Source organism: Mustela erminea, chromosome 6, assembly GCF_009829155.1.
Source record: "Mustela erminea isolate mMusErm1 chromosome 6, mMusErm1.Pri, whole genome shotgun sequence".
Lineage (NCBI taxonomy): Eukaryota > Metazoa > Chordata > Mammalia > Carnivora > Mustelidae > Mustela > Mustela erminea.
Window position 1 is genome coordinate 14,446,933 of NC_045619.1, and position 13,114 is coordinate 14,460,046.

Consider the following 13,114-nt stretch of genomic DNA (forward strand, 5'->3'; position numbering starts at 1 on the left):
TTCTAGAATTGGAAGCTAAGAGCATTTCTCTAGTTTTCTTTTCTTTTAATGATTTCATTTATTTTTGAGAGAGCAAGTGATTGCAGTCAGGGAGAGGGAGAACCAGATTCCCTGCTGAGCGGGGAGCTAGATTTGGGGCTATATCCCAGGTCCTTGGGATCATGACCTGAGCTGAAAGCAGATGCTTGACTGACTGAGCCACCTAGGAGCCCTGGATCATTTCTTTCATTTTCTACTGGAATCCTGGAAATGCAGGGTTTTGATGTAAACAGATACTCCTTTAACATAGTTATAGAGTCACTTGTAGTCAGTAGATTGGGAATGATACCTGCAAAACTGAAATGAGAGGAAAGTGGGTCTTGCGAACATTGGAAAGGTAAGGTGCTGCCAGCATTGGGGACATTAATTTTGGTATCGAAAAAGAATACAGAAAAACACTAGGTCCACTGGAAAAAGACTGAGAAGAGATGGTTCTATGACCTTAATGTCTGTTTAGTCAGCTCCTTGTCACCATGCGGTAGGTGATGAAGTCAAATAGGTTGTTTTTGTTTGTTTTTTCCAGTCCAGCCAAAGTGTGAATAATGAACAGCAAGGTCATTGTATCTATACCTTGAGCACTCGCTAGTGGTCTCCAGTGGTCTTTATTACCTTGCTGGAGCTGGGGGCCCGGTGAAATGACAGGGAGCACGCCTTTCAGACGGTAGCCGTGGAGTTCCACCCTGATGAGGAAAGCAGAGGCCTACTGCAGAGTAAATGGGATTGTTGTAGCCGAAGTTCAGTAGCACTTTGTGTTGCTTGTCAGTTCCTTTGACATGTATGTTTGCCTTCTGTTGGCAGATCTACCACAACGGTGTCCTAGAATTCTGCATCATTACAACTGACGAAAATGAATGTAATTGGATGATGTTTGTGCGCAAAGCCAGGTAAGAGTAGTCTGGGATGAAGAGATGGTTAAGATTTGGATGTTTTTCAGTGGGAAGCTTTGCATAGAATAGGGAAGAGCCCCAAATTCCAGATTATACTGATGTCTAAACATATGTTCAGGACTAAGGCTTTTTACCTTCTTCACTTCAGTAGTTGTTAACTAATAGTGATTATATAATCAACCCAAACAGAAGAAGCTATCCTTTTTTTTAAATGAAATAGTTTATTTAACCTACCAGCACAGTAAGGAATAATACAGTCATCCTGAATTTGCAAGTAGGTACCTGCTCTTTATATCTGCCGTTTAGTCAACCCTCGGCTGTTGTTGCAGTGAACTCTTCGTTCAGCTAGCTCTCTCTGTGTCTTTGTGCTGTTGCTCTTTTAAAACTTAATTTTATTTAATTTTCTTACTGCAGAAACACTGTAGGTGTTTCTGACTATAAAGGGCAATCAGTTGATGGACAGAAGTAAGAATTCTGTTTTCTGTGTCCCTCCTGATAGAATAGGGAATTAGAAAAATGACCCAAAGAAAATAGTTCCAGGTTTTCATAAAGAATTTTGCTTAGGGATATGATATGTTTATTATATATTCCAAAATTAGTATGCTTGATCTATTAAATGTGATAACTTAGGAACCGGGAAGAGCAGAATTTGGTGGCTTATCCCCATGACGGAAAAATCTATTTCTGCACCTCACAAGATATCCCTCCTGAAAATGAACTGCTTTTTTACTATAGCCGGGATTATGCTCAGCAGATGGGTAAGTTACTATAAGACTTGTTTCTCCTGAATTTAGCATAATAAAAACACCAAGGACCAGAAGTAGTTTTGGTAATGATTTATATGTTAGCTGAAGCAAATCACATACATTTGTATATATAAAAGCAGGGTATTACCCCTATGTTAGAAGTGTTAAAATCTGTGAGGTTCTTCACAAGCTGAATGTTATCAATCCAGCAGTATTTGTATGAAAGGAACTTCTGTGTTAAGGTTTTGATTTGGGGTATTTGAAGTTCCTGAGGCTGCTTTTTTGAGGCCAGTATCATTGTAACGTAAGTTAATAAAGAAAAGAAGGTCCTTTAACTGATTTAACCTTCATAGTCTTTTTCTTTGCACTGTGTCATGATGACAAGCAATGTTTTATTAGAGTTTATACTACAAAAATTTTTAATGAAAGTTTTTTTGCCTAGGAAAGATGTATTATAATCCATTATGTACAGGTGCTTCCTTTGTGCCCAGCATGCTATATATATGAGATGCTGGGAATAGAGTATTAAACAAGGCATTCCGGTTTTACAAGTAGTGGGCAAGATGGAAATTTTGGTAGAATGGAGAATTGTAAGCAACATGATTAATATCAAGAACGAGTTTTAAAATTTAAGTACGAGGAGACATTGAGTAATTTTTTTTTTGAAGGTGTTCCCGAACACCCAGATGTGCACCTCTGTAACTGTGGCAAGGAGTGCAATTCCTATACAGAGTTCAAAGCTCACCTTACCAGCCACATCCATAACCATCTTCATAGCCAGGGCCACAGCAGCAGCCATGGGCCAAGCCACAGCAAAGAAAGGAAGTGGAAGTGCTCAATGTGCCCCCAGGCTTTTATCTCTCCTTCCAAACTTCATGTCCACTTTATGGGTCACATGGGTATGAAGCCCCACAAGTGTGATTTCTGTAGCAAGGCTTTTAGTGATCCCAGCAACCTGCGGACTCACCTCAAGATACATACAGGTAAGTTATATTAGACCATCAAAATGGAATTTCACAACAATTAGAAATTGGGGTAGTAAATTGCAGCTAGCTAGTCTTGTAGGTGCAGTTAACACGTAAGAGTGTGGCTGACAGCAGGACTTCATTGGGTGATAGATCTTGGTGGGATAATTGTGCTTCCTCAGTGTTAGCTCCCATTATTAACGGTATTTCACCTTCCAAGTGCCCCCACCATAGTTTGAAGTTGACTGGGAAAATGGACTTCATCAGGAAGTTGATGCATGTTTGGACTGAAAGCAAAGGGAATTCTGTAGAAACACTCTGAGCCTTGCATAGACCTTATTCCTAGTCAGTGGCCAGAGCCAGTTTTTTTTCCTGTGAATATTGTCTAGTCAACACTGCCAAATTTTGTATTTTGAGTTTCCATTCACTAAACTCCAGGTAAACCAACCCCTTTCTTTTAGCACAGATTTTTTTTTTTTTTTTAAGATTTTATTTATTTATTTGACAGACAGTGATCACAAGTAGGCAGAGAGGCAGGCAGAGAGAGAGGAGGAAGCAGGCTCCCCACGGAGCAGAGAGCCCGATGTGGGGCTCGATCCCAGGACCCTGGGATCATGACCTGAGCTGAAGGCAGAGGCTTTAACCCACTGAGCCACCCAGGCGCCCCTAGCACAGATTTTTTAGATACAACAAAATAACTGATGACAACTTGGTTTTCTTGGCTGGGTCATTGCTTCCCCAAATCTTTGAAAGTAAAATTCTGCCTTGTCCTTTTGCATTTAAGACTGTGTGGTCATGATGGAGACTATATGACCCACAAAGCTCCAGATACAGACTAAACTTTACAAAAGGTTGGCCAATCCCTGACTTATAGTAATCTTATTTCTGCATTCTTTTTTTTTTTTTTTTTAAGATTTTATTTATTTGACAGAGATCACACATAGGCAGAGAGGCAGGCAGAGAGAGGGAGAGAGGAGGAAACAGTCTCCCCGCTGAGCAGAGAGCCCGATGCAGGGCTCGATCCCAGGACCCTCGGACCTTGACCTGAGCCAAAGGCAGAGGCTTTAACCCATTGAGCCACCCAAGCGCCCCTTATTTCTGCATTCTTAGAAGGATTTTATTTCACCTCTAGTTTATGAGGTCATATGTTTTAATAAAGAAAACTGTAGGTTGCAAAAGTATGTTTGTCTATTCACAGATGTTACAATTCATGAGGTTTTTTTAAACATCATTGGGTTAGGTTGGTTGCTAGAATTATAAGTAATTTCTTTCCAGATTTCATATGTGTCAGCTATAAATAGTAAAAAAAAAAAATACATATAATAATCAGGTAAGTGGTCCTAGAAGGAGGTCAGATTTATTAGCTTCGCTGGCCTTTTGCAGAATATAACTTCATTTTCTCTGACTGGTTCTAGGTAGATAGCCCTAGAGAGTGATGTTCCAGTTATCAGTTCCGTTTCATTCCTGCCTCTGCCACATACCCATACTTGTGTCTGTCTGTCTGGAGAATGCTAGTGATTGTTTTATTCACAGCGTGACAATTTGGGTTAATGTGCAGGTCAGAAGAACTACAGATGTACTTTGTGTGACAAGTCTTTCACCCAGAAGGCTCACCTAGAGTCCCACATGGTTATCCACACGGGTGAGAAGAATCTCAAGTGTGATTACTGTGACAAGTTGTTTATGCGGAGACAGGACCTCAAACAGCATGTGCTCATCCACACGCAGTAAGTTACCCCACAGCACACATGCTTCTTAGGTGGTGCATTTGAGTTCTTGCAAGTGCTGACTCATTGTCTCCTACCTTGGTAGCTGCTTCCTGTGTTCACATAGCCAAACGAAGGTTGGAAATCTAAGTTTTGGGGTTTAACCTGGAAGATTTCACTTGTTTGCTTTATTTTTCTTATTTTCTCCTCTATTTACTTTTTTCAACACATAATCTCATTTAACAAATATTTTTTAGGTACCTCCTCGATGGCCACCGTTCTGCCAAGTGGTAAAAATACAGAGATGAAAGACACAGACTTTGTCTTTAAAGAGCTCAGAGTCCACTAAGAGAGCCAGAACAGTAAAACACTACCGTACCACGTTGCAGTTAGAGTAAGCATCAGATCCTGAGAGGCTGTAAAAGAGGGTCACAGACCCAGCCAGGGTGTCCTGGAAAAGCTTCCTGGTAGTCTGAGCTAAGTATTAAGATAAGTTAAAATGATTCACAGAGGCAAAGAAGGGTAACAGGGTGGGAATATCTAGACGTATTTAGAAACACAGATACAAGAAGGACTGGAATGCACGTGGTTCTTTACAGTTAGAGCGTTTTGTACATAGGAGAATGATAGAGAAGCAGCAGTGAAGTCATGAACCTTTTATCCAACTAGGAAAATTAAATTTCTTTCTGGAAATAATGGGAAGGCACTGAAGGGTTTTACCTCCCCATGTAGCTGGCACTGTGCTGGGTGTGTGTTTTAATTATAGTTAAAAAAAAAAAAAACCCACGTAATATAAAAGTTACTGTCTTAACCATTTTAAAATTTTATTTATTTATTTATTTTAGCCAGGGGTGGAGGGTTCGATGGGGGAGTGGCAAAGAGAGATTCTCAAGCAGGCCCCATGAGCAACACAGGGCTCCATCTCACAACCCTAGGATCATGACCCAAGATGAAATCAAGAGTCGGATGCTTAAAATGACAGAGCCACCCAGGAGCCTCACCGTCTTAACCATTTTTAAGTATACTGTTCAGTAATGTTAAGTGTGTTCACACTCCTGTATAAACGTTGAAGGACTTTAAGAAAAGGATGTCATAGTGAGATGTCCGTTTGTAAAGATTACTCTGGCAACAGGACAGGATGATTGAAGGAGAAGGTCAAATATTGCTCGACCCATTAAGACTTCATTGCATGAATCCAAGTGTAATTAAATGTCAGGTTGTGTTAGTTACGGTAGTGGTAAAGAGAAAAGAATAGATTTTGTGGCCCTGAGCCTTTAGCAAATGTTAGAAGAGGGAGAAGACATTAGTTTATATTATGGAGGTACTGTTTAGACAGTCATGTTCAATGGAAGCGTGATATTATTTCTTTTTTTTCAAAGATTTTTAAACATGTATTTGAGAGAGAGCACATAAGCAGTGGGAGCAGCAAAGGGAGAGGGAGCAGAGAGCCTGACATGGGGCTTGAACCCAGGACCCTGAGATCACGACTTGAGCCAAAAGGTGCTTAACCGACTGAGCCACTCAGGCATCCCAAGACTTGCTATTCTTATTCTGAGGTTTAGTTAGCTACTTTGCTTTCATATTTGCTCTTTTGTCTGATTCCTTTTTTTTTTAAGATTTTATTTATTTATTTGACAGAGAGAGAGAAAGATCACAAGTAGGCAGAGAGGCAGGCAGAGAGAGAGGGGGAAGCAGTCTGAGCAGAGAGCCGGCTGTGGGGCTCGATCCCAGGACCCTGAGATCATGACCTGAGCTGAAGGCAGAGGCTTAACCCACTGAGCCACCCAGGCACCTCTTTTGTCTGATTCCTAATCATGCAATCTGAGGGGCATCCGACTCTTGGTTTTGACTCAGATGATATTCTCCTGGATCGTGGGATCAAGCCGTACATGGGGTTCTGCACTCAGCGGGGAGTCTGTTTCACTCTTCTTGCTCTCCCTCTGCCCCTCCCCCTGCTCACATATGCACCTCTCTTTCTCACTCTTTTTCTCCCAAATAAATAAATAAATCTTTTAAAAAATGCAACCTGAGATACTAAAATATCAATTAAGTTTGGATCTACATTCATAATTCTCAAAATGACTTTTTAAAAACAGTGTTCATAAGGGAGCTCCATTATTAGTGTGAAATTTTAGAAATTAGACACACGAATTATTAAATACTATATAGAATTATACATCATTAGAGCTGAAAGAGATCTATGGGATCATTTAGTCCAGCTGCTTATGTTAGTCAGCTTGAGCTCCCATAACAGAAAACCTTCTGGAGACTTGGAAATCCATAATCAGGGTGCTAGTATGGTTGGATTCTCATGAGAGCCTTCTTCCTGGCTTGTAGATAGCTGCCTTCGTGCTGGGTCCCCACATGGGAGACAGCAGATGAGCTTTGTTCTGTCTGCCTTTTCTTCTGACACTTACCCCAACATGGGGGGTCCGGTCTTCATGACCTCATCTAAATCTAATTACCTCCCATAGTTTCCACCTCCAGATACCATAACTTTGTGGTTTAGGTCTGCAGCATAAGAATTTACTGGGGGATGGGGCACACAAGCGTTCAGCCCATAGCACTGCTCGTAATAATCACTTGGAAGATGTGAAAAACAGTTGGTGCCAGGGCCCTGCCTCCAGGGATTCTAATTTAGTTGGTTAGGGATAGAGCCCTGGCTGTGGTAATTTTTAAAGCCTCCCCAAGCGACTCTGATGTCCAGCCAGTGTTGAGAGCTGCTGAGTTCATCCAGATGAAAGGCTTGTTTCCACAGTGTCTCTGGCAAGTGGTACTGTGGTTTCTTCTAGAATACCACACAACTGATTTTTTTAGTTCTGAGCAAAAGTTTTGCTTGAATCAGCTTATGTCAGCCTCTATCCATTCACTCTACACATGTCTCTGGAATGATGCATGTAGGTTTAGTATCTCTTTAAACTCACAGACTTTAGTATTTAATGATTGCTGTCATATTCCCTTTAAACCCTCATTTCATCAGGCTTAAAGTCCTAATTTCTGCAGCTTTCCCTCTTATCACCTGGTTTCAGATTTGGTACGCAGAAGTAAAGACAATATCCTGGATGTGATCTGTGCTTATTAATAAATGGAATTATTTTCTTCCTTGATTTTGACTTTCTCTTCTTTTAGGTGATGCCTAAACTTGCACTTGCTTTTTCTGTAGCCATTTCACAGCATAATGCAATATAAATTATTTTGAGGTTAGTGATGTAACTATTTCTCCATTGGGTTTGAGAATTGGCTTAATCAGGTATTCACCAATGAAAACAATTTTCTTTAAGTATGGATCCTCACTCTTTGTCACAATGGCAAGACATAATAACCCTCTTTGCCAAACTCCCATGGGATACAAAGTTTTTAGGTCATCAGAGCTTTAACCTAGTATGTAAGTCATTCATAATTAAGCACTACTCAAAATATTTTTTTAAAGATTTATTTATTTTAGAAAAGCAGAGAGAGAGCGCACGTGTGTGCGCACATGATAGGGGAGGGACAGAGAGAGAGAGAGGAGAGACTCTCAGGCAGACTCCCTGCTGAACGTGGAGCCTCATGCAGGGCTTTGATCTCATGACCATGAGAGCTGAGCCAAAATCAAGAGTCGGATGCTTAAGCAACTGAGCCACCCAGGTGTCCCCCCTCAAAATGTTTTTGAATGAGACTATAAATTTTCCTGTGGAGATCACTGGTAAAACTTTCAGATGTTTGCATTTTTTACCTTTAGACGTTTCAAAATGGATATAGCAGTATTGAAATTCATTTTGTTTATCTGCTTAGGAAAAATCTTAGCTACAGCCCTAAAGCAAGTGCAGGAGGAGTTCCTTTCCCACAGTTTGAGGGGAGTGTGAGGCATGTGGCAGAGACTGACTTGGCCCTTTCCCTCAGAAAGAGCAACTTGAGAGCCCAAGCAGGGATGCTTACTACTGGTCATCTCCGTGGTCCCATGGCTTTTTAGATACCATCTTTACAATTTATTTATTTATTATTATTTTTAAAGATTCATTTATTTATTTGACAGAGAGAGATCACAAGTAGGCAGAAAGGCAGGCAGAGAGAGAGGGGAAAGCAGGCTCCCTGCTGAGCAGAGAGCCTGATGCGGGGCTTGATCTCCGGACCCTGGGATCATGACCTGAGCCGAAGGCAGAGGCTTTAACCCACTGAGCCACCCAGGCGCCCCCCATCTTTACAATTTATATCTCCAGCCTTATATATCTTACCATCCACTCAGCATATCTCAGTTTTGGATGTCCACTAAGGCAACTCAAACCTGGTATGTCTAAAACTCAGCTCTTAATATTACCCCCACAAACTTGGTTTTCCCCCATTGATCATCAGCTCAGGAAATGGTGCCCCCGTTCATCCCAGTGGCTTAAGCCAAACACCTCAGAGCTGTCTTTAACTCAGTCTTCCATTCTCCATTCAGCTTTATCTAGTCAGGACCTTCAGCATCTTTTGTTTGGATCAGCTCAGTAGTCTTCCAGCCAACCTCTCTGCTCCTGGTCTTTCTGCTTCTGTTCTACCCAGACATGCATATACAGGCGCTGTATTCTGTCATAATAACTGGAGTGATCCATTTAAAACATAACTCAGACTGTGTTATCTCTGCTCATAATTCCCCCACGGCTTCCCATCATACTTAGGTTAGAAAGTGTGAAAGTCCCTTCATGATGTAGTGGTATGAGACTGCCTCTCCCACTTTATCTTTACTTACTTTTCTGCTCATGTTCTGCTTTAGCCACATTGCTCCCCCGCCCCTGCCAACCCTTGATGAGACTCTGGCACAGTAAACACACTTCAGTCTCAGGAGCTTGTCTGCCTGCCCCACTTCATTCAGGTTATTGCTCAAAAATGTTGTCATCTCAGAATGGCCTTCCTTGACTATCGTTGTTTTTTTTTTTTTTTTTTAACTATTTTTATTAACATATAATGTATTATTTGCCCCAGAGGTACAGGTCTGTGAATCATCAGGCTTAAACATTTCATAGCACTCACCAAAGCACATACCCTTTCCCTACCTCCTCACCCCCCAGTAACCCTCAGTTTGTTTTGTGAAATTAAGAGTCTCTTATGGTTTGTCTCCCTCCCGATGCCATCTTGTTTCGTTTTTTCCTTCCCTCTTCCTTGACTATCTTATCTAAAATAGAATTCCATCACTCTGACCTGGGCTTTGTTGTTGTTTTTTTCCCCATAGTAGTTTTTACTGTTTGATAGGATGTTACGTATTTTTTGTTTATGGTGTAACTCCTGCATTAGAACATACGCTCTGAGAAAGCAGGGGCTTAGTTTTCCACATCCCGCAACCCTGCAGAATTCCTCAGTGCCCTCTTCTGCTGGGAAAAGGTGGTAGAAATGGTAAGGAGGCCAGATTTAAGAACTTCTCACTGCGCCCTACCACTTCTTCAAGGATTTTGACCTTTTTATGTGTTTTGCATATTGAGCCTGTAAGATGTAGGGTTCAGGGGTGCCTGGGTGGCTCAGTGGGTTAAAGCTTCAGCCTTCAGCTTAGGCCCCAAATTGGGCTCTCTGCTCAGCAGGGAGCCTGCTTCCCTTCCTCTCTCTTTGCTTGCTGCTCTACCTACTTGTGATCTCTGTCTGTCAAATAAATAAATAAAATCTTTTTAAAAAAATAAATAAAATTTTTTTAAAAAAAGGATGTAAGGTTCAGCTGCTTAAAAAAAGAGTTACAGAATTCCTGGTCTACATGATGTCTTAGGTTTTTTTTTCCATCTCTAAGATGTCTTAGCCAGGGTTACTCAAGCCTTGACACAACTGGCATTTTGAGTTGGGTAATTTTTTGTTAAATGGGATACCATTAGCACCATAGTGAGATCCCATTATGTATTGGGCAGTTGTCAAAAATGTTCAAATTTGAATCTTCCAGTCGAGAATGTAGGGTAGCAGGAACTCCCAAGTGGCTGTTGATGGGCATGAATGTATTAATACTACCTCATTAGAGGGGCACCTGGCAGGTTCAGTTGGTAGAGCATGCAGCTCTTGATCTTGAGGTTATAAGTTCAAGCCCCATGTTAGGGGTAGAGATTACTTCAAAATAATTATTACTATTTTTTTTTTTTTTAGATTTTATTTATTTATTTGACAGAGATCACAAGTAGAGAGGCAGGCAGAGAGAGAGGGGGAAGCAGGCTCCCCACTGAGCAGAGAGCCCGAAGGCAGAAACTTTAACCCACTGAGCCACCCACGTGCCACTTCAAAATAAAATCTTCAGAAGAAATACTGCCATATTGGAAAACAGTTTATATTACCCAGTAAAGTTGAAGATGTGCGTATCTTTTGATCTAATTATACCATCCCTGAGTATGTGCCCTAAAGAAACTCATGCATATGCAGACCAATATACAAATATAGAAATATTTATAGTGGTCTTTCCTGTGAAGATAAATAATTGGAAAGCACCAAAACATCCATTAACAAAAGACAAATCCGGTACCACATATAAGTTGTGGTGTATTTGTAAGTCGTATATACAGCACTGGAAGGGAACACACTGCTGGTACTTGGAGCAACTTGAATAGATTTCATCACATCAGACACAAAGGAGATAAATACAGTGTGATCCCAAACAGGCAAAGTCAAATATTAGACTCAGGTTTTAATCTTAGGGTCATGAGTTCAAGCTCTGGTGTTGGGCTTCATGCTGGGCATGGAGCCTACTTTAAAAAAAGGGAGCGGGGGCATGATCTGATAGAATGGTAGAGCTCTTCTGACAAAGACCTGAGGAGGTTATGAAGAATAAATATGTGCCTTACTTGTCATTTGTAACCCCAAAACAAATGTTTTCTCTCGTGTTCCTCGTAGAGAACGCCAGATCAAGTGTCCTAAGTGTGACAAGCTGTTCTTGAGAACAAATCACTTGAAGAAACATCTCAATTCTCATGAGGGAAAACGGGATTATGTCTGTGAAAAATGTACAAAGGCTTATCTTACCAAATATCATCTCACCCGCCACCTGAAAACCTGCAAAGGTCCCACCTCCAGTTCATCAGCACAAGAGGAGGAGGAAGATGATGACTCAGAGGAGGAAGAACTAGCGGACTCGGTGGGGACAGAAGACTGTCGGGTCAGCAGTGCCGTGTATTCAGCAGGTGACTCTCTTTCGGCATCTAAGTAAAAAGCCAACAGTTTTGGATGGAAAATGCAAAAGGGAAAAACATGCAACTGGTTATCCACTACAGTGGTTTTTATATAAAATGGTTTCTGATTTTCTTCCAGCCAAACAGTCAAAGCAGACTGAATGGGAATGGATAAAGCACTTACAGAAGAGTATCCTAATGAAAACACTTTAGAACAGATTGGGAAAAGAGAGCAGGGTAAACTGTTTTTAAGTGATGTATGGGGAAGAAAGTGTCAGCTTCTGGCGTCCGTTCCTTATTTTCCTGATAAACTAGGTGATGCATTTATACCTGAGTCCAAGCTGTCCTCCGCCCAGACAAATCAGATTTATTTGAAATTCTTCCCCTTGTTCCTTTTTCTTCCCGGCCCTGTGATGTAGTAGCACTCTAAACTTGGTCCCTGCCTCGCTGTCATCCCGATTGCTGATTGTGGTTCTGGTGTTGTGTTTTATGTAGACTGTTGTGACTTAAGTCATCCCAGAATGAATTGGAACACAGCAGTGTAAGCTTATTTGACTTAAGCTGACAAGTTTAAAGTACCACCTGCCTTAGTCTCTCTTGGCTACTTGGGGGTTTAGGGTAGATCTTCCCAGAATTTCAGCAGATGCCTCAAGGGCAAATGAAAAAGAACCAGTCAGGCAACAGGCAATGGTGGAGAAAAAAAAAAGGAGAGACATCTGGGCCACTGTCCAAAAAAACTAGCTTTGATGGAAGCCAGTTTGAGACACCTGTTTTTGTTCCTTAGAGATCTTTGTAGGTTTAGACATGTCTCTCTCTCTCCAATAAAGCTTCTAGCCTCTAGACAAAGGGGAGCTGGAGGTGTAGTGAGTCATATAATACCTGTTGGATTATCTCCTGACAACAAGCACGTGTGGACTCAGCTGGCTAAGTGGTACCTTGGACTGTGGAAAGGAGGAGGAAATGATCCTTTATATCTGCCTTATCCTTCGAGAAAGAACAAGACACCATTAAAATGTTGCCAACTCAGAATGACGAAGGATTTCAGACATGAGTGCGTTTGCAAGGTTAGGCCTCGGTTGTCTGTGGTGAAGGATCTCATCAGTTAAGCATGGTCGGTGTTAACGGATTTCGAAGGTATGGAAGGCTCGATGGTCACCACATGGGTGTGTTTTCAGGGTCCCAGTGTAGTTAATCCATCCATCTGGTCTTTCACTTGCTCTCACACATATAACCTGCTTTCAGCAAGAAGCAAACACATCGTTGAGATGAAGTTGAGAGGCTGGTGGATGGAACAGCTTCTGCTCTGAAGGGCAGCCTCTGGGCTGGAGTAGAGTGGACTCTGGTGGGAGGGTTTTGCTGCTAATGTATTTATGGAATGAATGTATTTCATTCAAATCTGTATTCCTCTAGGAAGGATCAAAATAAAAACCTTTTTTAAAATACAGGTTTCTCTTGTAATCTCATTTTGTGGAAGAATAAAGTTATTTAGGGAAAAATTAGGTATAGCTTGGTTTTGTTTTCTATGGTTAGAAGTGGAGAAAGTATTTTCTAAGTAGCATAACTTTGGGATAATATTGTATTTCTGCATAACGGTGGTTAGAAGTGGAGGAAGTATTTTCTAAGTAGCATAACTTTGGGATAATATTGTATTTCTGCATAACGGTGGCTAAATGAACTATGCTT

General features: G+C 41.2%; 1 protein-coding gene across 4 annotated transcripts in view; it reads left to right on the forward strand.

Moving 5' to 3' along the window:
* Window positions 1–12,873, forward strand: part of PRDM4 (PR/SET domain 4) — a 28,159-nt gene extending 15,286 nt beyond the window's left edge. For 3 of the 4 annotated variants that reach the window (XM_032346478.1, XM_032346477.1, XM_032346481.1), the window contains 5 exons: window positions 838–923; window positions 1,557–1,684; window positions 2,341–2,655; window positions 4,196–4,364; window positions 11,157–12,873. In XM_032346478.1, the coding sequence (XP_032202369.1) occupies window positions 838–923; window positions 1,557–1,684; window positions 2,341–2,655; window positions 4,196–4,364; window positions 11,157–11,469 (1,011 nt within the window). In that variant the 3' untranslated portion in view covers window positions 11,470–12,873. The remainder of the gene's footprint in view (window positions 1–837; window positions 924–1,556; window positions 1,685–2,340; window positions 2,656–4,195; window positions 4,365–11,156) is intronic. The other variant, XM_032346480.1, reaches the window with a different exon arrangement.
* The last annotated feature ends 241 nt before the right edge of the window (window positions 12,874–13,114 follow it).